At 39.7% G+C, this 25,802-nt stretch overlaps 1 protein-coding gene across 2 annotated transcripts in view; it reads right to left on the bottom strand.

The window, feature by feature from the left end:
- slc16a4 (solute carrier family 16 member 4) overlaps nucleotides 1–25,711 on the bottom strand; it is a 31,945-nt gene extending 6,234 nt beyond the window's left edge. Inside the window, exons 1-9 of one of the 2 annotated variants that reach the window (XM_085393460.1) lie at nucleotides 25,161–25,711; nucleotides 24,722–24,799; nucleotides 18,721–18,858; nucleotides 10,325–10,457; nucleotides 10,056–10,188; nucleotides 9,728–9,871; nucleotides 9,400–9,561; nucleotides 8,651–9,301; nucleotides 1,822–2,033 (exon numbers count right to left, since the gene is read on the bottom strand). In XM_085393460.1, the coding sequence (XP_085249586.1) occupies nucleotides 1,822–2,033; nucleotides 8,651–9,301; nucleotides 9,400–9,561; nucleotides 9,728–9,871; nucleotides 10,056–10,188; nucleotides 10,325–10,441 (1,419 nt within the window). In that variant the 5' untranslated portion in view covers nucleotides 10,442–10,457; nucleotides 18,721–18,858; nucleotides 24,722–24,799; nucleotides 25,161–25,711. Of the gene's footprint in view, nucleotides 1–1,821; nucleotides 2,034–8,650; nucleotides 9,302–9,399; nucleotides 9,562–9,727; nucleotides 9,872–10,055; nucleotides 10,189–10,324; nucleotides 10,458–18,720; nucleotides 18,859–19,125; nucleotides 19,260–24,721; nucleotides 24,800–25,160 lie in introns of those variants that run through there. The other variant, XM_085393461.1, reaches the window with a different exon arrangement.
- Nucleotides 25,712–25,802: the final 91 nt, after the last annotated feature.

Here is a 25,802-nt window from a genome sequence, read left to right as displayed (position 1 = left end):
CACCAGAAATTTCAAATTTGGATTGATCACTCTATAAGACCTCATGACATTGATTTTCAGTACAGTTCTTGCGTATTTAGTCATATTTCAGCCTTTCCTCCCTCTTTCACTTCCTTAAGAATGGCTTCTTGATAGGCACCATGCCATAGAGATCATTCCTGATGAGGCCTCAGTGAACAGAAGAGCTAGATGCATCTCTCTGGCTGTGTGTCAGGTCTTTCCCGTTTTTCTTTCTTATTTCTTAAGGACATGACTATCAGTTACTGTTTATCTGCTGTAGATAATTTTGTTTTCTTTTTTGTTACTAAAAGAAATAAAAAAAAGATCAAAATGGACTGAAAATTAGTTAAAAACAGCCAATGTCCACGAAAAACTTTGAAAGACCTTCAGAAAGAATGGAAAACTTGCTCAAGACAGAAATAAATGCTGTTTGAAGACTTTTGCACTCTACTGTAGATGTATAAAGATAAACCCGCATTGTGCCTTTATATCTGTAATAACCCAGCATGATTCTGCTCCTCAAACATTATTGATCTTAAAAAAAAAAAAAGCTTTAGCTGCATTTAGTTGTTGTATAGTCCCCGCCGCTGCGCTGATAAACCACTCAGTTTAATAGTGACAGCATTCTTCACATAAGCACTTTATGTTGGAGAGACTCTTAGTTCATAAATCAATAAATTACAGATTACTGCTATGATCTTCCTTTCTTAGAAAACCTTTGCCTGGAAAATAAGTAATTTCCATCAGCAGGCTGGTTTTATCTGTTTGTCACTGTCTGTTGGTTCTTCCAGTCAGATTTTCTAAAAAAAAAAAGACGAATCGGACGTCATCCCTTCAGCCCATAGATATATCCTGACCTTTGAGACCATACCATTGGCAAGTGAGGTCAAACGTGTGTCCTCATGCTTTTGTTTTGAGGGGTGATATATCTACAAGACACTGGATACCCACTGACTTAATGTGTTGATCCACCCATAATAGCAGTTAGGAAACATCTCATACCACCTGCTTCAAAGTTTTTCTTTCCATGTGGGATATAATCTAATTACTAAGCCAGTTCACCTTTACATGGCCCTTAAACTGCCAGACAAATCTGATATTGCTGACTTTGCAAGGTGAATGAACTACAGACTAACAGTATAGTGAGGGTGATAGCGGCAAGTTTGGTAAAAAGTCAAACAACACTAAGAGAGCACCCTGCGTTTCATTCCAAAGATACCACTGAATATGTAGCATTTAACCACCATTATTAGTTTTCATGCATTTTCTTTTAAAAAGAAAAACACTGAGAAATCTTTTCCTGCATGGTGTAACAAAGCAACAATTTTAATCCTATTGCATGGATGAAACATTGTCTAAACCTCGTGACTTGTTCATCGAGGTTGACTAACATTTTAGTTTTCTGGTTCTGTCATTTCCAAGTGTTTTTGGAGTATTTTGGAGAATTTTGCTCTGTTCATACTCAAGACTTAAAAACATACACTTGTTAGCATTGCTGTTATCACCGTGGTCATATCAGCATGCTGACATTAGTGTTTAAATGGTATACCTGCACAGCCTTGCAGACTGACCTGTTGTTCACTGACTAAAGGACACTAGAATTGATTATTTGCACATGCACCAACTGAACCTTTTCATCTTAAACATATATTAAATGACACGTCTATTCCAGGGATGGTATTTTGAATTATGTATTTATATATTTCATTTTATTATATACACTGTATATATTTACAAAAAAAAACTTATAAAGTGTTGAAACCATGGGGAACAGATAATTGAGGTTGTTTGTTTCCAAAGAGATGCATGCATCCCACTTACCAAAACAGGCAGCAGCAGAGCCATGTAGCCACCACAGAAGATGGCGAAAAAGACTGCGTAGACCATCAGCAGCATGTAAGAAGTTGCCAGTGGGGAAAGCAGGTTGACCAAGCCACACAGGATCAGGTAGGCTTTGTGGAAATGGTACTTGTGGAAAAGATTCCTGTCTGTCACCCAGCCCGAGGCCAACTGGGCGATGGTCTCTGTGATACCTGTAACAGGCAAAGGTGGACAGACAACTGGATGAGAAAGATATATATTTATATGACTTTAAATTTTGATATAAATGTGTGTAGGGCCATTTTTGATCTGTGCATTTATACTGATGAATTCATTACAGCAGAGAGTGTTACGATGAATAAAACGATTCACATTTTAGAATGTTGTGGTTGTAAAATAAAGGTAACACAGAAGTTCACCACGCCTTGAGGCGACTGTTGTTGTGATTTGGCGCTATATAAATAAAATTGAATTGAATTGAAGTTTCTCTGGTTCACAAAGATCCAGCTGAAGATAGTTTTAAAAGCAACTCAGTCTCAAGGCACCCTTATTAAAATTCCAGCCAATTTACACATTTAACTAGTATGCAAATCTTGCATACATACGGGTGTGGCCACTTCTCAGGTAACTAATGTTTTTTTTTCCAATGTTCTAATAAAACCTTTAAGGTTTTTTTGTAAGTGCATTACTTCCTGTCTTGCTAATTAAATAAGCTTTCAATTCATTTTATATCAAGGTGAAGCACTAATCTAGCTAGTTTTGCAGGACTGTGAGCTGATGGAACTTCCTAGCTCTACATTCTTCTCTAAAATGATTATGTTCAGTTTAAAACAAAGATGCCAAAAAATCCCACAAAAAAACCAAAAAGATCATGACCAAAAACCAGGATTGTAACAGTCCACAAACCAAATGATCACCAGTTTTATATACAGGCTAGTGCACAAAGACATGAAAAATATTCCACTAGCTGTTACTTACATGCATAACAGCTGCATAAAAATGATGCAACATTTCATTGCAATTTCAGTATTAACGCTATAAGAAGCAGCTTCATGTTGGACTGCATTCCTCAAGTGTGTTTGTTTCGACATCTATGAAACATTTTAGTGTTAAATCATCTACAAGCTCAGCTTTCGAAAGGAAGGGGCCCAGGCAGAACTAGATGATCCTCGAGTCTGTTACACTGACACTTTGAGCCATTTAATGATCGGTCATTATCAACACTTTTTCAGATAAATAAATGACGTTTTGAACAGCCCTGTATCTCCTGATCTTTCTTCTATTCCCACAATAAGGTTGTTGTGTTTTTAGTAAAATACCTTGACAACAACTAGATGGATTAACATGAAATTGAGATCTCACATTTCAAATTTAAATCCATCAACTACTACTTTAGAACTTGGTTCGAGGCTAACTCTGGTGTTGAGAATTAGGATTACAGGTTGATGCAGTTATTATGTGCTTAACGAAAACAACGCCAGGAGGAACTGTGAGTACATTTCTCAATGTGAAGGGTGTCTGTGCAGATAAATGATGTGTAAGGAAAGGGTAAAGAAAGCCTGTGAGGAGAAGGAAACTGAACTAAATAAAATAGGTCACTATTATCCAACCTAACTTCCCTGTTGCTCCTGTTCTCTTGACACAAGAATACTGTGTAACTGGCACAGTGGGTGGCAACACACCGACCTGTTAACATCTGCATTACACCAGCAACAATAAGCAAACTACCTATTAAGCATTTCTTCTCATCTGACTGATTGTTTGCTCTACTTGGGTATGATGACTGGGCAGATATGGACTGCGCTCTGCTGAGGTCAACTGGAATGCGATAGGTGATGTGGAAACTGCAGTGGTGTATTGAGCGTCACAGGAATAGCTACAAGCAGGCAGTGCTGAGCAATTAATCAATGAAACAAACTGGTGCGGTACGGATTCAGAATTATCCATCCTTTGCACAGCCTCTGCAGCACAACTCCGCAGGCTGTAGGCAACTCTCAACTTCAATGCATGATATAAAAATCCTGCTGAATATGAGCTTACGTAGTCTAAATTCCCACTTTATGTTTTACAGTGTCGCTCTTCATAGCAAATTTGAATAAATCTTACATTAATCTACATTAACATGCAGATGTCAAGTAACAACAGTAAATTAGTAAAAGAATAGACTATAAAATGCTTCATCATCGAACATCTGTGCTTTCTTTATATGACAGCATTCTCCATGGAGGTTAGAAAATTGACATGAGGCAGCTGTTCACTGTTTATGTGTCCTCCTCTTGTGATCCAAGACATATCCTGCAGTGTCTCCTGCTTGCATACTGACAAGTTGTGAGTTTGTTTGTGTGTTTTAGCCTCAGCAGGTCGATTCAGCTTTGCAGCTGTCCTTGTTCAAACTCAGCACATTGCTATTTAAATTAGGCTTCACCAAGTAGCACCTTATGCCAAGTTCATGTGGTACACTGGTTTTGACCAGTTCTGTTAGTAGTACTACCAGGTACAGACATTTGTGAATGCCTCTGAGAATTAACAGATCATGAGGGGGGGAGGGGCATGTTGGTTTTCCCAGTTTCTATGAAACTGCTTCCTTCTCGTCTCGTCTCTTCTTCTGCACACACTTCTGCCTCAGAGCTCCTCTGCAAAGTATCAGCTACTTCAGGACTGGGCTCCAAAATTAAAAAACAAACAAACAAAACAACAACAAAAAACTGGGAGCCCCACTTGTCAACACGCCAACAACTTTACTCCATTAGCTGTTGCTTAGCGACTCCGGTTTGTTCCAGTGCTGGTGACTGAGGGTTGACGAAAAGACTGACCCGGACGATAGTGGCCTCTCTAACCGAGCCAAGTTAATGGGCCTCAATGACAAGCACTGGGTCAGAGAAAGAGGGACAGCGGGACATTGGGATGGTGGCTTTGTGGTGTGAGCAGCACCCCATCTCTTTAACTTTGTCTCGCTTTCTCCACCATTACAGCACATGAGCAGAGAAAGTGACAGAAAAAACGTGGCTGACAAAAAAGAACCTGTCTTGCTGCTTTCTGGAAGCTCTTCTGAGTAAACCCACAGACTATTATACTCTGGCTTTACAGCTTTAAGAAACAACAGACAGTTAATCTTCATATATTCTGTAATTGCATGAGTCTGACTCCAGTTCAAATGCTGCTGTTCCATACAAATACTGCCTCGGTCTGTGCCACATCATATCGTCCACAATGATCGCCATATAAATTGCGACAAGACTTAAAAGTTATATGAGGAGAACAATACTATAGTAACGCCACGTTACTATAGTAACTGGCCATCGGGCATACCGGACATTTGTCCAGTGGGCTGATGGTGATTTTTCATTTTTATGGGCCGATGACTTTTTTTTTTTTATAACAGTATAAACAATGAAAGGTGATGGATTGGCCAGAAGCTGGCAGATGTGTAAAAATAACTCAGTTGTTTGGTGGTGGCTATGGCGGAGCTGCCACAAGAGGCCAGGTGGATGAGGGAGAGGGGAGGCAGGAGGAGCAGAGATCCGAAGCGGCCGCTGGTCCGAGTGTCAGGTGAACTGAACTTCAGGTAAGAAGTTATGACCTGCAGTCTATCTGGGTCAGATATAAACCAAGTTTAGGTGGAGTTTATTTCTGTTGTGCTGAGTTTTTACCGTCAGTTACAATAACTTGTACTGTGTACTAGCTAGCATGACGGAGTTTCTACAGCTGGGTGGGTGCTATGATGTTACTGATAGTGAACTTTATTTTATTCACAAGGTTAGTTAGTAGAGTTGCCAACCGTCCCCTAAAAAACTGAATTGTCCCGCATTCAGAGAAAATATTACACGTTTCGTATTGAGGTGAAAAGGAACACAGTTTGTCCCGGACTTCAGCTAGGATGGAAAAAGACACAAAGCTGGAGTTTTTCTCTGTCTTTACGCTGCAACTGTCTCTTCTTCTCTCATTCAATCGTGAAACTGATCAATGATCAGCTGATCGGCTTTTCTCTCGTGTTTGTTTATCGCCCACTTTGGGCCAGAAAGAGGAAACCAGCGGATGTTGAGCTAAACAACAGCAGCACGTTTAAGCTTGATCAGCTGTTGTTAGAATTGATTTAATATTACTTTCTAGTATCAGCTGATGTTTGCTGGAGCCACAGCTGTAAAAGCTGCTGGTCATGATGTCAGTTTGGTTATCTGGGGAGAGGGAAACATGAAGATGAAACCAGGAGATGTCCTTACTGAATCATCAGAGCTGAACAGGTGATGGAGAAACAGGTTTACCTTTTAGGTGACATGACTGAGTTGAAGGGAAGTTATGAACTGCTAGCCCATACATAAGCTGCCTTTATAGGTTAAAAGTATCAGAATCGGTGTCGATATTGGCAATACTGACCCTGTATTTACTTGATACTGGATCAATACCAAAATTTGCAGTATCACTCAGCACTAGTGAGTGTCACTGGACCACTTGCTAGCTGCACTCCATATGACACGAAGAGCAAACAGTAGATGGAAATTACAGATGTGGTTACCTGGTGGAAGAGCAGGGCTTTAAGCAGATGGTGAAAAAGTTTGAGCCAAGATAAAAAACTTTTAGATAGAAAATGTTCTGTGATAATATTATGCAGCTCCTTATGAGTCACAAAGCTACATCACTTTAGTTATTGTTAAACTATGTGCTCAGCAATTATTATTTATACTTTTACTTAAAATATCCAGGAAAAACACAACACTGATATTTCATTAAAGCTGAGTGACTGTTATTGGGCTACATGCTGCTGTTGCATTATTGTTATAGTATAGTCACACTTCGAATTAGGTTATCAGTGACAGCAGCTCACTGATTAAGGATGGAAAATTTACATTTAATGTGATTGCCTGCAAGCTGCAAGCATCACATTTTCTAGATGTCCTGTGATTTAATTCTGAGATCCTTTCTCCCACCCACTAATGCTGACACAGATTGGCTACAGGCAATTTTAAAACCAAAAAGATGGGCTTTTTTTCTGAACGCACAAAATGCATGATTTTGACACTAATAAAAAAATTGTACACAAAAAGTTTTGCTTTAATTCAAACAAACAAATGCACTTTTGTTGTGCTATCACATAAGAGCTGTGATATAATAGAAGTTTGATTTATTGATACCCCCTTTTCCTCTCAAACCCCTTATCACTACTACACCAATCAATAATAGATGTACCTATGTGTCATTATTTATAGCTAAAGTATGCCTTTCATTAATATTAATACAGTCTCTATCGGGTAACAGTTATTGATTATCAGTGGACAGATTATAAAACAAAGTGGTTAAAAACAACCACACATGGAGCTTTTCAGTTATTCATAAATCTACAGAATTACATGCATGGTGTGCATAATGTTAATGCTGTTCTCTGTTCATATGGAGTGGCCTCATCAGTGGCACACTGCTGAACCCACCCACCCTGGCCAGTAGACCAAAGTTCAGCTTTTATGTAAGAACATCCATTACATAAGACTGCAGAGTCTGAGCAGCTCACAAATAATTAATGGCTAGAGGTTGACTGAACACTTTTTTGCATCCCTCCTCAGACTCAGTCTGAAAAAACTAAACTAAACTGGAACTTCATCTTTATACTTCAAGGTCACTACTAAAGGTTATTTTTTATAAGACATAGCTGTTTAATTCTAAATTTGTCACATCTGTGAAACTACTTCAACTCTTACTGTCATAAACTTAAGGATGTCTGAGCACTCTAGTGATGCAGAATCAAGCCAAAAATTCACTTCTACTTTAATCTACATACAGAGATTCTGCATATGAACATGCACAACCTGTAAGCAAATAGCAACATTTTTGGAAACCAAAGCTTTCTTAGTTCTTTTTGTAGTCAGAGTACTACAGAGCAGCTGAGCTGGCACTGGTCACATGTACGTTAAAATCCATGTGGATAACAACAGAAGGGAAACCTTTCCCGAAAAGCCACCTCAAAACTATCAGCAATTTTATTTGTTTTGTTTTAAATGCTTTTGAAACATGGCCAGCGTAGCTTAGATATTGTAACTACACTCTGGAACGCCCTGAAATACTGCCAGTTGTTTCCAGAAGACAACCAGACAATAAGTTTCCACATTGATCCAGCTTAAACGAGTTAGAAGTCATGCAACAGTGCAACAGTGTTGCAAATTAACTGACGCTTGCAAATGTTTCTCTCATTGGCACAAGAGTTAAGTGGATTAGAAACAGTCATTTTTGGTAAAAAGTTACACATGAATATTTATCATTAAGTTGGAAACAAGCTTGATATTGATGACTCTTCTTTAAAAAGGGGGGCCACTGGCTGTAGATTACAGATGTGATCTTGTAATCTGCAAGTATCTTTAATTCAACAGTGATGTTAAAAAGGCTTGGACCCCAGAAACCCTATAATAATTTTAGCTTTTGATAAACTTTATAGATGACTTTAGATGGCTTGTATTTATTTAAATTGTGTTTTCATAATAATTTAATTTAATATTAATTTTATATTATATACTATTGCTAAAATATTTTTAAAAATGTATTTTCAAATAAATGTTTTTGAAACTTATCAAATCTTTGTAATTGTTCATCACTACATCACAGAAACATGTAAGGAAGCAAAAACAAAGGAAGCAGAAAAGCGTATAAAAACAAAATTTGTCCCACTGCCCAAACTTCTCACCATGACTGCAGACCACATGAAGGCCATAAGCTGTATTGCTCTAGCTAATTATTTACAGCACAGATGAAAAAAAAACAAGAGAGTTCTATTTTCCAACATATCACACTGCTCATTAAACGCTTGGAGTAACACAGAGAATCTATTAGCCAACATAAACCTTACCTGCGACAGAGATGATAAAGGAAGCATCCATGGCATCAATGTCCAGGGTTCTGGCTCGGGCAGACAGGTGGAAATAGGGAATAAAGTAGGCAAGCTGACTGAAGACCAAAGACCAAGTGTATATGCAAAAGAAAGGGTCCTTCAGCAAAGAGAAATCCAGTACTTTGGCTTTTGTGACAGTCACCTCACTTGGCGAGCTTGCATGTGAGGAAAATCCAACAATCGTGGACCCATTCATACTGCCATTGAGCTCCGCTGAGCAATCTGGAGTTGTGGGTTTACACTGACCCAGGTCATGATGGGGCTCATGGCCATTTACTCCATTCAGGACCAGTCTGGTCAGTTCAGGGTTCACTGACTGGTCCTGGAGTCCCTGAGTACATTGCCCCCCCACGTTCACGGTGTCCCTATGAGAGGGAGGAGGGGATTGAAGACAGTCTGATTTGGAGACGCCATTGGAAACGTGAGTGGACCCATTCAAACAGTTCTTGGAGTACTCCTTCTCTGAGGAGCTCTTGAGAGAAACAGCAGGACTCTTTTGGATGGCAGAGGAGGTAGGGTTTGAAACAGGTGGCTTTACATTGATGGGTCGCAGCAGCATGCCAGAGGCCACCAGATTCAGCATGAGACCACTGAGAATCAACATGGCTCCTAAACATGACAGTGAGAGTTTAGGATCTAAAACATCACTTTTAGATCACTCCATGGCCTGTATTTCTACACTTAGGCACAAAATTTCTCCTTCTTACCTTGCCAAGCATACCGGTCCAGAAGCAGCTGAGTGAAGGGAGCGAGAGCAAAGGTCAAACCCATACCAGAGCGTCCAATAGCATATGCTGTTGCTAACCTTTTTCTGAAGTACAGTGCTGTGACCACTGAGAAGGCCTGATACAGTAGTGCAAACCCCATTCCTGAGAGGAGCAAACAATGTAATTATCTGACATTGCGTCAGTCACGGGGACACACAGGTTGGTTTTACGAATTAATAACACGACACAGAAGTCGTCTTGTTACTAGAGTTCGTGTGGAAACAGCAACATTAAGGTACTTTACTGTTTAGCAATTAGTTAAACTCACCAACTATCACGCCCATGCTGATGTAGAGGAATACCACGCTGTTGGCGAATATACTCAACAGGAAGCCTCCGCTAACCAGCACTGCACCGGTGATCGAGGTCACTCTGGCTCCCACCTTGGCACATGCCACAGAGGCGAGGGGCGCTACAGAAGTGAGAGGAGACGAAACACAACGACAAAAAGCTAAATGCAGACATACAGACCACAAAAGGCTATTAAATACATTTTGTGAAGGAGAGACAGTAAGTCACAAGAAAATAAAACTGTGGAAAATGACGATAAAGATGTGATGCAATAGAAGGAAAAGATTTTTTTTTTTAGTTTGAACCTCCAGACAGACGCAGACTTGACATGATGGAACCGATCCAGCTGATACTTTCTGCTGAGCCACCAAACTCATCTTGGAACGCCACAAAGAAGATCCCAAAGCTCTTTAGGGTGCCCATAACGAGGACATTTACCTGCACAGACACGAATGAGAATATACAGATAATGACAGATATATTTTCTCTGAGAGAAACTTTCCAGTTAATTATATATAAATAAATGGTTCAGTGGGGAAAAAAAGGAGATTATAGAGAACAGAGGTACGCATACCAGGAAGCAATGTAGCACGACCATCCAGCCCCAGCCCCCATCTGGAGGGTCCTCATACTGGATCTCTTTCTCTTTGTCCTTCTTCGAGGTCATGGCATCCTTCCTGAACAGGTTCATTATGGCCCTGGTTTCACTTGGAGAAGAAAGATAAAATAAATCACCTCAAAGCTGCAGAAAAAGGATATCATATCAGAAGTTATATTCAGCATAAGACCAAGAAGCCTTTCAGAGTTTTTTCAAGTAAAGACAAACAGACATGAAAAAATAAAACAATAGAACAACAATGTTCGAAATAAAACTGTGACTTTCTGCTTTTTGATTTAACTTTACAGAAACCCACAAGCCAAAACGTTAAATCATTTCGAATCAATAAAAGTAAAGTCTGATATTATATATGATACTGACATAAAACATCCATCCATTTCCTTCTGCTTATCCAATTCAGCATCATGGGAGGGATGGAGCCCATCCCAGGTACCATAGGGCGAGAGGCGTGGTACACCCAGGACAGGTCTCCAGTCTGTCACAGGGCTACCATAGAGAGACAGACAACCATTCACACTCACATTCACACTTATGGGCAATTTCACATTTAGAATTACCATTTAACATAACCCCACTAACTGCATGTCTTTGGACTGTGGGAGGAAACGGGAGTACACAGAGAGAACCCACACAGACAGATATATTCAAGAGTAATACTCTATTACTTTTTCATTTCATTGAGCTGTGAAGTGGGGTGACCTCAGTACTACTAGACCTGGTAACATCTCTTTTGCACCCTATTCAGCTATTGGACTGGATATAATGCTAACACTGCTGAGATATTGTCTCTACCAATGTGTAATGTGTAAGTGTTGATTATTGACTGCAGCATCTTCTAAGTCCCTGTTAGAACTAACACTGTGTCCTGTGTGTACCTGGTAGATGATTTCTTGTCTTTGTTATGTAATAAAAAATGGTTCGTTGGGTTGGGAAGCTAAAAGAGAAGTAGTTGTCTTAAACCAGCAGCAAAGTAAACCTACAGCTACAAAGCAACATTTCAACAATTTTAAACTACACATTCTAAAGCAGGGGTCTCAAACTTGGCCTGGGGGCCACTTGTGGACCACATCACCCCTACTTGCGGCCCGTATATTGACATGAAGAAAGATAATGCAATTTGGCTTTTTTGTTGGGGAGGATTTGTTTGTTGTTGCATGCACTGTTAAAATAAGTTCTTTAAAAAGCAAAAAATGATTTAATATAAAGGTAATATGAGCAGAGAGTACAAACATGTGGAGGGATTGGCTACGTTAGCTCAGTGAGAGAGTTATTTGTTAAAAAAAACATTTGTCAAACTATCGTTTTTGGCTTGTAGCTTAAACAGAACTGACTTTTCTTCCCTGTTTGAATTCAAAGGGATGCACATGATAACCTGGTAATTAAGTAGAAATGTAAAACAGAAATGCAGCATTAAAATAAAATGAACTTATACTAGTAGTGATGTCCTCACTGGCCGATACCAGAAGAGGTGAAAGAGGATAATAATGGATTAGTGAGTGGTTTAATAATGAAATGATTTTTAACGTATTGTGCTACACGTAGCACAATACGTGTAGCACAATAGACACATAGACACACACACGTATTGTGTGTGTGTCTATGTGGTCTATGTGTAACTAAACAAGTTAAGACTTAAGCTGTAAGACTTTGGCTTATTTCAAATGAACCCATGCCTCTGTTGTTAACAGATTCAGAAATGACTTGCTCTTTTGTGAGCCAGCTTCACTGCAGTTTGACTCCCAACGGGCAACATGTGACCTTGAATTACTTCGGGCCCTTGTTGGAACATGTTTTCAAATACGCTGACTTGTATTAGCAAACATATATATATATATATAAAATCACCCTTATTTGAAAATACAAGACAAAAAAATTCATCCATGGAGGCAAAAAAAGGCAAAAGTGATTTTAGGTGAAAAGGTAACAGCTAGATAGAGTTAAGTTTAAATAAACCAAATGAAAACTTTCTCACAATAAGGAATAATGACAAACTGAGTCAGCAGCTGAATGCAGGCTGTGCCAGGGTCAGCGATAAAACACAAGGGCAAACAGCAGCACAGATTAATGCATCTCAACAACAATGCAGACAGCAGTAAACAAACTCAGCTGTAAGTTTAGAAACTCGTTTAAAGTTAAGCATCTGTGTTGAGATCCAAGACACAGAAGGATGTCCATTTTAGCTTTCGTAGTGATGGTTTATCCTTAACATCCTCTTTTACCTGTAACTGTTGTTTTACTGGTGTGGAGAAACTGTGATAGCTTCCTCTCCAAACTGCGCTCTAGACACTCCTTGACTGATAAACTTCATATCTTTACAGTTGCCATCTCCACCCATAGATCCACCCATAGCTTTGACAGCCACACATGTTATTTAGCAACCAAACAATAAAAGCGCTTAGGTACCCCCAAAATGTTTCTTCTGTTTTTCTTCTGCCATGGAAGAATATGGCAGCAGCTGGAGCTGACTGGGGTCAGTCCCTTGATTGTTTTTACAAAGTTTCATGTCTGGGCCTTGGGCACTCTAGCACCACTAATGGGCTGAAGTTGGATTTGCGCCTAACTTCTGAACGATATGCCCAATTTTCAAACAAGAGTTGCGGTGATCTCTTGGATCAGCCTGGATTCAAAGCAATCCATGATTCTCAAGCAAATTGGATTTTTTGAAAAGTTTTACATGTTTGTTCAAAAGCTCCTTTATTTTTTGCAGTCCTTACCATAATCGGCAAAGCTATCCTTTACACGAAGACCTTTTAGACCTCACCAAATGTATCATATGGCGTGTTCATTTTTAAAAGCTTTGAATCATCACAGCCAATGGAAACGTGCAGCGAGGTGCCAAACAACTACCTCATAAGTTGGCAAAGACATGCATTTAGGATCTTACTGAAGGGTTAAATCACAATTTACCTCATCTTGGGGCGACAGTGGCTCAGGGGGTTGGGAAGCGGATCTGTAACCGGAAGGTCGCCAGTTCGATCCCCGGGCTCTCTGTCCTGGTTGTTGTGTTCTTGGGCAAGACACTTTACCCTCCCGCCTACTGGTGTTGGCCAGTAGGTGCAATATGGCAGCCTCACTTCTGTCAGTCTGCCCCAGGGCTACAACTGTAGCTGCCTTCACCAGTGTGTGAGAGTGAATGAATAGTGGCATTGTAAAGTGCTTTGGGTGCCTTGAAAAGCGCTATCTTCAGAAAGTTATAATAACTGTGTGTTACAATAAATCAATATTCATTCGTTAACATAACTGTTATTATATCTCAGCAACTGTTGCAAGTTTTACACTATAAAGCCCCCTGTCCATTGTGATTGCAGCAGAATACATGATGGTAAATTATCCCAATAAAATACTAACGCGTCCCTGCTCAGTGTTTGACAGTCAGTTACATAAGATTGCCTCGTATTTGTGACCAGAGATATATACGCTGTCGATGAAGGTTTAATAAATAAGTAAGCCATTCGGTTCTGCTGTATCTGCAGAATAAAGGATTGTGACTTTAAATATTAATCGTAAGTTCTGCAGAAAGAGATAATATGTGTATAAGAAGACGGTACTTCAAGAAACGAGCAAAGCTGTAAAACCACGGGGCAAACTCCAAGTTTACCAAAGTATTAGCTGTAACTGCCTGTCCTGTGCCAGGGGTACCGGACAGTCTAACACAGGGCAGAACTGTCTTTCACGTAGCTCTGAAAAAGAGGACGTGAAAGCAGGATTCCAGTGTGCAATGTAAAGACAATATTTGAACAGAGCTATCCTAAAGTCTAAACAATGCAACTCTAAAGTGATTCCATACTGACCACAGATGGGTTTTGGCTCAGGCTAACAAGGCAGCTGCACCGGCTGGACGGAAGCCAAAGTCATTGCTCCTCAACACTGCCACTGTTGCCTGATGCATCCCATACATTCTTAATGAGCATTTCTCACACTGCAGTAAAGAGCTGATGTTGAGTGGTGACTACAGACAGATAGGGCACCGCACATGCAGCTGACTCTCCAATAACCTTACTTTTTTTTTTAAAGCTGTTCAGATGATTCGTTTGCTAGTGAGTAACCAAGTTACTGATGTTTCTATGATAACTACAATATGATGAATTCTAATATGAATTATATTGTATTGACACAGATGTTCCATCAAGTTTTGTCATGTAGCGGGTAACCCTAAATTACACTGGCTTAAGAAAACGGATGGATGGATGTAGCAGCTGAGTCAAAGGGGACCTAACACTCGTATTTCAAGTTTCCAAACTTTTTATTGTGGGAGTCAAGTATCCACCAATCCTCTTTGAGATCCTCTTCTTTAATCAGGCTCCATTTTCAGCATCCTGTGACTGATATATCCGCTACCTCTGCTCGACACATGTCCAAACCATTTCAGCCTTGCTTCTCTAACTTTGTCTCCAAACTGAGCTGTCCCTCTGACATACTCATGTTTACCCTGTCCATTCTAGTCACTTCTGTAAAAAGTCTTGATATTCGTCTCCAGCCACTCTACCCTGCCTGTGCTCCCTTCTGAACTGTCTATTGTTTTGAATGGTTGAACCCAGGTATTTAAAGGTATCTACCCTCACTACCCCCACTCCTTGCAGTTTTCCTGTTACACCCTTCTCTCTCAGTCACACACAGCTGTTTTGCTTCTACTGACCTTCATTCCTCTTCTCTCCATTGCATACCTCCACCTCTCAACACTCTCTTCCACCTGTTCCCTACTCTCACTACAAAACACGATGTTGTGTCTGAACATCTTAGCCCATGTAGACTTCTGTCTGACCTCATCTGTAAACCTGTCATTTAACACTGCATTGCTGGATAAAACCTACAGAGCACACAAGTTTATATGGTAAAGAAGCATATGAGATTAATAATGTTATGAACAACTAATGAACAAAATCCATGTTTGACTTTTTTTTTTTAAAGTTAACAGTAGGTGAAGCTGTGTTTGGTGTTCACAGCTGTTCCCCGCTTGGTTTACTAAAAACCAACAGCTTCAAAGGACCACCCAAAACCAGTTGAACCATATGAGCATCACAACAACTTTAAACCTTTGCTGCATTTAAACAAATGGCACAACAGCAGTCTATAACTATCGGTTACTACTGACATAAAGGCAGTTATTCGAAACTGTTTGCTGTCAGAGAGCAGTCCTAACCACCTGTTTACCCTAAGTCTTTTGTAGCCAGCATTGCTAACTCAGTCTGACTTAGAAATGTATAAAAAGCCAGGCCCAAACTAGAGAGAGAGAGCACACAGAGCGGATTAAATGGGAATGAATTGGGCCAGTGTAGTGCAAGAAAAGTATTTCCCCCTATGTGCGGTTAACAAGTTGTCCTTAGAGAGTGCTTGAGCGCATGTTTGTGAATGTGCCGAGTTTCAGGGTTTGAGCGACAGGGGACTGGAGTCCAGCACTTTGTAGTGTGGTGTTCACACTGTGTTACCGCAGATCTTTCATGCAAACCTTCTCTTTGCAAGACTTCATATGTGCATCTGGTCTAATACTGCATTTCATTGAGGTTACTGTGTGTGTAATGTTCTCCAAAACCTGTTCCGCACCTACATTTCCTTCATACTGCTATCAATGAAACTACTGCCCACCAAAACACAATGAGAACAAATATTTTGCAGCTCCACCCACTGAGTGCAAGACTTTACATGACATCCACACTGAGCAAACTTGTGCACTTTCCCATGAAACACTTGCAATTATATTGCAATTATATTTTTTAAGTATGGCAAATCCAGTATTTATGACATCCATCTAACAATTCAGCACATTCATATATACCGAATTACAGTCTCCCGCTTCCTGACTGGCAAATCACCATAAATATTTGCATGTAACCTCCACATTGCATAACATGACCTTGTTTGTGAAACCTTTCACAGAGTAACAGCTGAGTCGAGTCCTAGAGCACCTTTTAAGGTCAAATCAGGCAGACACACCTAGCCTGGCTTTGTACTATTCAAAATAAACCCACTTATTATCAGCCAGCTATTGTTGTTGTGAGGCAATAACAAAGTTTTCATGCTAACTCAGCATGCAAGCCTCTCTCTAACCTGAGAGCAAACTGGAGCTATAAAATCAAAATTCAAAGATCCAACATTAATGTTAAGTCACCGTGTCTTGAACACACTCAAGCACTCTGCTTTAAGTTTAGCTGGTTACAATTAGCCTAAACAGGGGTCTAAACCAGTGAGATAATTCAAACTCTGAAGTATAGAATATTAAAAATATCCAAAGGCCTTTATGCAAATTATCCAACCATGACAGTACACCTATTAGACCAGTTTAGTGCTCACTAGAGACACATTTTGTTCATTCTGAAGGGAGAGCTAATTGAATAAATAAAATGACGTGCTTTATTTCCTTTACTACCAGGATGAACTTCTGAGAAGAGGTATGGGGTCTTCAGGGATCTAATGGAAGAATGTGTCAACTTTAATTCACCTGATTCTAAAGACAAATGTTTTGGAGTACAGGGGAGACACTTAACCCCCTTTTGTGCTCAATTAACTCATTTCAACAGTTTCTTTTCTCCACTATGCAGTATCTATGGCAACCTGATCTGTGGGATAATATTTCTGGTTTATGAATTGGACTAAATTTTTTTATACTGTGAACAGGACAATGGCAATCACTGGTGACTGGACTAACCTTATTTGAGATGAAAATGCAAAAAAGGCAATCGCATTCAAGAGTTTGCATTTCCAATTTGCAATCTAGACAGCACTTGATTTTGAGTATTGACATTTTTTTCCTCTATTAATACCTTGCTTAGAAATGACGGCAAAAATAAAAGGTCTTTTAACTCTTCAGCATTCTAAGTTTCTATTTATTTCTCCTTTTCCTTTACAGAAGTGGACTAGTGCAGCCTGCAGGTCAGTTTGTCGAAACCTGCAGATAAACCCAGGCTAAGAAAAACAACCCAAACTAGAGAAAAAAGAAAATAACTTATGAAGTTAAATATGACAAATTGCCAACTAAATATAACAAAAGACAAAAACAACTTCATTTCAGGGCGGCCCCTGAAGTACAGCCACTGTTTGACACCATTGTCTGACCCTTACAAGAAGCTAAACTCGTCTCTATGTATCCTCAAGTTCACTCCAGGAAATATTTCATAACTGTGTTTCATCTGTTATCCAAAAGAAAACTGTAAATAGGTAAACAGTGTTTAACAAAAAGCATATTAATGAACATAATCTCAGACTGTTTAAAATCAACACATCACCCAACACTTTCCCAAATGTGCCCCTCCTTTGTACTGCAGTTGGCACATTACTTCGGGATCTTGATTATAAAAGCAGCCTGGTTTGGCCGCTACTGGATCCAAACCCGAGGAAAGCCAAATACAGTTTGAAGGAGAGGTGAGAAACAGATTAATTAAGTACACATCTTAAAATGTGATATGTTTCATTATTTTAGAATCATACATGCAGGTTTATTCTGCTCTGGTTGGAAGTTCTTGCCCACAGAGGCTTGAGTTTTCTGCTTCAGGTAGAGTTTCCCAAAAATGTTGTGTCAAATTTTAAAAAATAACAAAAAAAAAAGTGCTCCATTAACACACTTAAAAAAAATTATTAGTGTTAAAAATATCATTAGAATAACACCCACAAAATCTTTCACCTGGTTATTTGTGTCCCAATTGATGTAGCTCTGCACCCCACTTATGGGGCCCGGCTCATGGTTTTAGAACCACGTGCTAAGAGTAATATGAGACTTTAGCAGCTGGAGGGTTCGAATCAGGAGGTTCCTATAGCATAACAGTATAAATTTCTTCCAGCTTGAGCTGAAGTTCTGATGGCACCAAAAAAAACCAGGCACCGTGGTTTTCAAACTCCCAACTCATACAAGTTCTTGTCTTTTGGACTTGTGCACAGTAAACTCAAAGACTGTCTGTCTCTAGAAATTATGTCAGACTCTAACAGAAAGTTGTGTATCCTCTTAATAGCATTTTCTGTGACCCCAATACTGCCCCCCCCCCCACACACACACACACACACACACACACACTCACACACACTAGTTCTAGAAACACATGGCACTAAAGAGATCAAGGAAACCTTTGCAGATATCAGATCTCTTCAGTGAGGTCTTATATTCAGAGGTTGCAGAAAAAGAATATTCAAAAAGCATCAACGTTATACAAAAAAGAAAAAAAAATCAAAGCTCCACTAATTATATATGCATAATAACTGAAATGGAGACAGAATATAATTATTATTCCATTATTGTTCCACCATCCTGCAGAGTAACAGTTCTCTTTTCACCTGCTGTGAATGACTATTTAATTCGAATTACATTTTAAGATGTTTAAATCGATTTCTTATTCAGATGAAAATCTTCCTTTAGTAGAGCTTACCTGTTATGTTTTGTAGGTAGAAGCCCTGAAGGCACTGTAGGTGAAGATAAATCTCAGAAGTCCTAGTTTCTGAGTACCACCCTCAGAATGATTGAAGGGCACTTGGAACTACAGCTGCACCAAGATCAGCTTCATAACCTACAAATATAAGTGAAATAAAAACAGAAGAAATCATTGTGTTGAAGCATATGTTTTAGCACCTGTCAATGAGGCACCATTTAGAAAGAAGAAAGATAAATAAAACCACAGAGCCTGTAGGGAAATCCATTACATTAGAATACAAGCAAACTAGTTGCATTATTGTTCATCAGTCGTAAAGAAGACCCATCAAGATGTAGTGATAGATCTAGAACAAGGTAAAATAAATAAATAAATGTGTCTATTTCACCCAGAGAAGTGTCTTACCTTTCTCATCCCGAGCTACAAAAAAGTCTAAATCAAGTTATCCATGTGTTCCTGTGCTGTTGAATTCTAAACTATGACTTTGAGAGAAGTGTAAACACCTACAGAGGAGTTTGTGCTTAAAAAACAAAACAAAACAGGTAGCCTATCTTGTTTAACAGGTTTTTACTAGACTAGAGTTAACTCTGTGTAGTTTGTGGTGAATAGCTACAGGCTAAACAGCGAATAATAACTTTCTTACTTAAGTGGGCTGTGTCTAAAGGCTTAGGGCTAATACAGGAAAATCAGCTTCACGGTGCAGCAATTGTACAAAAAGTGGGTCAAACAAAGATCACACTTCCAAAATAGTAACACACTTTACTCACATATGGCAAAACATTTGATTGGGTAGGAGTCTGAAAAACAGGATAGTTTGAGAACATACTCTATCACTGTAATATTTATAGTACCATGATTTGAAATTGGTGAAATGATCTCCCTGTGCTGCATTCCTACTGTCAGATAGAGCCTGTAAAATGGGTTTCATTTGACCACAAGATCCAAAATCAACTGAATCCAAAAAGTACTCTAAAAAAATAAAGATTTTGATTAAAAAAAAAAATCAAAGGATGTTTCTATTGAACTGGGTAGCACTGAGCTCCATATGTAGGCCATAATGAAAGAGGTAGAGCTGGGCGATATGAGATTTTTTCATATCACGATATGTTTTTTTCATTTCAGGCGATAACGATATCTATCACGATATAAGCCAAATAACTATATTTGTAAGATTTAAATGTGCCGTTGCTCACAAGTAAAATGTGAAATAATCAGCAGCTTGTTTTTATTTAAATATTTATTTCCCATAATAAGTTCAACAGGGTAGATGTACTTAAGGAACATGAGACTTTTTCAGATAAATAAAGGCAAATATTGCAAACTACACAAAAGGCAGCCACTAAAGCGTTTAAGTTTCAAAATAGAACAAACGAAACAGACTAAATTGTCAATTCCACTTAGAAACAAAATATTAATTCTAAAAATAAATCTTAGTTTGTTTTACAGAAGAACAGACAAAACTGACTAACTTTTGTCAATATCAAATAAACTGAGAACTAAAAGGAAATTCTCAATCTCTCCTTGTTGTATAGCTGAGCTTTTCAAACAGTTTTAACAGTTACTTTAGTCTGACAAAAGCCGAATGACGAATTAGCGCTTCCAGTCAGAGACTGAGGCTACGTCCACACGTACACGGGTATTTTTGAAAACGGAGATTTTCCGTTTTCGTTTTAAAAAAATAATCCCGTCCACACATAAAGGCAGAAATGAAGGAAAACGCTGCTATGAACATGCCAAAGCAGCAGGTGGCGCTAGATTCCTAACCGTGCAGAAATATTGGCCAATCAGAAGTCTAGAAGCCTCGGTGGGAAAACGTAAACAAAGCTGGGGCATAGAAGCAGAACCGAGTCGTATGTGTGGAGGGACAGTAACTGTGTGTATATGTAAGCATTTAAACACTGCAGAGAGTAGAATTAACAGTAACAGTATTGTAGAAATTCATTTCACTGAAACAATAACGTGGTGCACAGTGTGACGCATGCACCAGTTTATTGTATTTCCAGACTTGCTTTCGGCACAATTTACAGTGCACGCTACTCTGTTTTTTGTCAGACTTGAAATAGCCGAAATACCTTCACACTACGGACCTTCTTTGGCTCTTCCGTTCGACAATCTCTCCGGCATTGGAACCATCATCTGTTTTCTCTTCGGTCACGCTCGGTTGATTTTTCTAGTCGGCACACTCATTTCCTCCATTACGCGCTGGCTCCATTACCCGCTGGCTGCTTCCCAAACAAACACACGTGCGGCTTGGCACTTGTGCTGTACGTAACAAGTCACGCGACGTGACGCTGCGGCTGTGATTGGTTCGGCTCTGCGCTACTTAATTTGGATTGGCTGACCTTTTTTTTTTTTTTTTTTTTTTGAGGACAAGAGCGGCGAGGTCTATCGCGATAGCTTAATTTCTCTATCGAGTAAAAGTTATATCGCGATACATATCGTTATCGTTCTATCGCCCAGCTCTAGAAAGAGGGATGGAGTATAAATGAAAAGCAGGTTAGCGCAGAATTCATGTTAAAAAGGGCAAATGTCTTAAAAGGAGGAGGTATGTTACTTATAACTACACATAAACTACCATTTATTAATCAGTTAAAGGCACATCAAGTGTGGGAAAAACAACAACTGGCTTCTTTAATAGTGCCTTCATTTAAAACTTGCTGAACTGGAGCGCTTTCCTCTCTTCTGTCAGAGACGAGAGGAATTGTTTTGATAATACATCAAAAAACTAAAAACCTGTTTCTCAAAAAACTTAACCAAACTTTTCATTCTTGACCAAGGTTCTAAAGTTCCTTCACCAAACACACTTTTTAACCACATTTTTAACACTTTTATCATTTAAAGTTATGCACTTAAATAATTATTGAATGGTTCTACAGTTTCAATGTTAATGCCATGCTTTTAAAAATATTTTAAATTGAGAGCCTACCGATTCAAATTCCCAGCCACGGCTGGCCTCAGCTGCTGTGTCAGGTGTCTCTGTGCACAAAGAAATGCCCACGTGATCTCTGTGCCCCTCATTATAGTGGGTGCCTGCCTGACACCTACTCCTCGTCCCCTACCTGTGTGACTTTGCCTTCTTCCACCCTTAGCTGGGTAATTACCTTGCCCAAATGCCATTAATTGTGGCCCCTAATAAAAAGCGATACTTGATCAAAAAAGGTCAACCTGTATTTATTTTAGCATTGACTAATGAAATTGATCTTTTTTCATTATTTTTCCATTAGGTTTACCCAAAACTCATGAGGATGCAACCTATGTATGCATGACGTATGTTCAAACCTTCGGTTGTACAGTTCTCTAAGGACCTGTTTACAGAAAACAGGGGCACAATCGAGATATCCGTTATCAGTGCTGACTGACAGCAGGGCTATTCAACTTCTATAGCAACAGGTAGGAAAACTACTGAGGGTCCATACAATAATGTATACAGTATAACTTTAATAGCTATTTTACTAGGTGGCATCAAGTAGTCACGCGCATTCCTTTTCCTTTGTAGTATCGTTTTAAGTGATTCTAGACAGCAGCCAATCCATATAAAAAAGTAGGACAGTCTTCATTATGATGCACAAAAAGCTATATGTAAAAGGAAAAAAAACAGGACAAGAATAAGTTGCTGGCAGGCACAACAAATGTAGCTGGTTGGATACTGTATAACTGTATACATCAGACTAACGTTAAGCTTACATTAATTCGGGGCCTGTTCATAATAAGAAAAACGCATCTAATTATATACATTAAGTCTTTAAACCAGGTCTATAAGTGTAAAATGCTCACAGTAAGACAACACAGTTATCAAAGTAATTATAAACTGGCATGTCCATGGCAGAATCACAACCTATTCCAAGCAGTCACAAGTGGCTTGCAGCAGGTTCATATCCATATTTGTTTAAGGTGAAGTCACTAAAACAGTATCCAGACTAGCAGGTCTGTTTGCACTATCACAACAATAGAAAAATAGATGACAGTCTTTGTAGTGTCACTAATACAGCATTACATGCTTTAGTAACATTGTAGACTAACCATACATACAAAAAAATGGGTAATTTAAAGTTGTTTCAGCCAATGAGAAAAGCTGGGCTGCCATTTCTTTGCTTGCAGCATTATGCAACCACCCCTGCATCCAATTTCATGAAACTGGAGGGGTGGGGGGGGGGGGGGGGGGGGGGGGAGGGGGGGGGATAAAGGGGAGAGGGGACATGAGCAAATGAGAACCCAATGAATTTTGGGGCAGTTCTTTAGAGGTGGAGTGAATAGGGCATAGGTGGGTTCAATTTGACGGAAGACGTGTCCCTCTAACTCGGCAGGGAACAGCATGCTCTCGTTGGGGATTGAAAGCATTTTCATAATGGAAAGGGACGCTTTGTGCAGTGGGGTGCAGTGGACTTTTTAGCTTTACAGGCCAACACTGTAAAGCCAAAAGTCAAAAGTCCACTGCACCCTCACTGGAAATGCTGTTTGTAGCAAAGATAGAGTGCATTTGACCAATTCAATGTGAAAGATGCACTCATCAATACATTGCTTTTACACAGATGTTTGCCTTCTTCGCTTGCAACCTATTTGATGGAAAATAGGTAACAAGAACACAGCGCTAACCTCAGTAAGAACATCCTGTGAATGTGTCTGTTATGATGGGCGTCCTATCCGACCAAGATTCTGTGTGGCACACAGAGGTGTGGCACACAGAGGTGTGGCACACAGAGGTGTGGCACACAGAGGTGTGGCACACAGAGGTGTGGCAAGAGCAGACGTTTTGCTTTTAGTTGATAAGTAACATACCTGATTTGACTTTCTGTGTCCTGCACTTTAAGTTTCACAGTTTCCCTTCTGTCATTAACAGGCTTATCCAACACGCACTGCATAGATTTGATTGTTCATTATTTGTGTTTCCTCAGGCTGGAAAAGATGCATTTTCCAGGCGGAGGTCACATAAAAAGTCAAGAATTATTTCAGTTTTTTTCAGGTATGGATGAGGTATTTACTAGATTAATGATGTTATAGACTCAAGATTAAATGAATGAATGATTAAATTAGTGATCTTTGCGCACAGCATAATGTCAAACCTGCGATTAGTGAGCCTCGGCATCTGATCTTTCACTCCAATGATCCTAGCTACAGTCACCATCAGTAACTAAGAGAACACTGTTCTGTGAATGCAGACTTAGTAAATAACAATATTTAGTTATAGAAGACCTAAAAGTACTAGGTTAGTGAAAAACAGTCATCCGGTCCAAAAGTGTTCTATAGCTGCATTAGTGAGAAAGACAACTCAGATTATTTAAAACCCTTAAACATGCTAGATCAACCTTTAACCTTGTTCCCTATTAATTATCTCGCATTAAGTTTCTTCTTATAGATTTATCACCTCGTGTGCAGCTTGGGACCTGAGACTTGCTTGTTTATAATTCCACTTAAAAGTAAAAGGCATGCCCTTGTATGAAAAACCTGTGAAAATAAAAAATAGTGATGGACATAGTTGTGGTCACCTGTGCTACTTTTCATATGCACACAGGGCTTTGGAACCACACCGGAATCGCCCCTGGACCGGAGATGCAAAGTCCTATTCATAGTCTCCAGGTGATCAGCAGAGGAACAAGTCAACCACTTCATCATAACATGTTTTATTTGGAGTACTCCAGTCAACATAAAGTGTTAACAAAGCACAAGTATTAGTAATTAGGCCTGTTCACTGCCAGTGACATACTTTTGTGTGGATTATGCATCGATAGCTGAACTTTTTTTTCTCCTGGGAGATTAAATGGGAGTTTACATCTCCTAGGAGATTACATAAACTACGACTTTGCTAAAACTCACAAAAAAGTTAATTTAATTATACTTCGTTTATTATTGCTTGGTGACACTGTCTTTATGACTTTTGGTCCCATCAATCAAAATAACCCATATCATCCAGCAGTCTTGCTTCTACATCAGGAATAGTGAGATTATGGAGCAAGCCTTTGACTTGCAGTCGTATTATAGTGAGGAAAAAACAGGGTGGTCTTACCTTGTGTAGCTGCAAGCCAGTCCTTATCTTCACTTCGCAGGCCGGTTGCATTGCGCCGCTCACTTCAACTCAGCACCGCTGCGAAGTGAAGAGAAGGGTCGCTCAAACAGATGTGAAAATTCAGGCAGACATGGGATGGCACTGACACGAGATTATATCTCTTATCCACCAGACCAAAAAAAGAGGCCCGAACCTGGACTGACGCAATCTAGGTGAAACTCTCTTAACCCCGAAATAACTTTCATGGGTCAACGAGGATACCGGTCTGTTTTTGGACAGTTATATTTCTGTCCGTGTCTGAGCTTTGTGTGTGGGAGAACATAGATCTTTACCAATAAAAGAAAAATCCGGTTAAAATGTAATCCGAACATTTCGTTTACTCATCTGAGGAATAAGTAAGTTGAAACGTGTTTGCAGTTAAAGAAAAAGCTGCTCGTACCTTTGATTTCCCCCTGCCGTCGACTTGCTTCTGTCCCGCTTTGAACTAGTTTGTTTTGACGCGTAATTTGGGGTTTTCTCGCTCAGAGCTTCTGCGCCCATGAAAGACGTGCGCGTCACCATTGAGGGACTTCTCGGCACAGAGAGACTGCTGCGGGACGTTTTTCTCCGGGGATGATCGTGCCATAACTTTGCCTCTATGCGCGGGACCCTCTAAGTTGCATCTCACATCTCAGCCTCAGCATCGCTCTCTGTGCCGAGGAGCTGCAGAGGGCAAAGCCTTCGCGGAGGAGAACCACGTGACTGTAGCACCAATGAGCCCCAATCTGAAAGCTCGGAGACTAGGAAGGAAAAAAAAATTCCCTCTGCGGTCAGAACCTTAGAGCGAGGCAGACTTTACTCACATTACACGGTCTAGTATGTGAATAGGAGACCATGTGCTATAGAAAGCAGGATAGGCGGGAACTATATCTAAAAATAGGCCATCTGCAAGCAATATTACAAAATCAGTGCAAGTTCTTACAGAGAGGAGAGCACCCAGATGATACCTGTTCCCACCTGCACCTACTCTCAAAACGACTGGGGCTTTATAGCAGCTCCGTTTAATGATTGCAAACACTGAAACCAGTTTGTTCTCACCTCT

This window comes from Rhamphochromis longiceps, linkage group LG20 (genome assembly GCF_057381845.1).
Source record: "Rhamphochromis longiceps isolate RC_006_pf linkage group LG20, R_longiceps_female_GT1.1, whole genome shotgun sequence".
Lineage (NCBI taxonomy): Eukaryota > Metazoa > Chordata > Actinopteri > Cichliformes > Cichlidae > Rhamphochromis > Rhamphochromis longiceps.
Note: the sequence above shows the minus strand (reverse complement) of the source record. Positions and strands in the feature narration are given on the sequence as shown.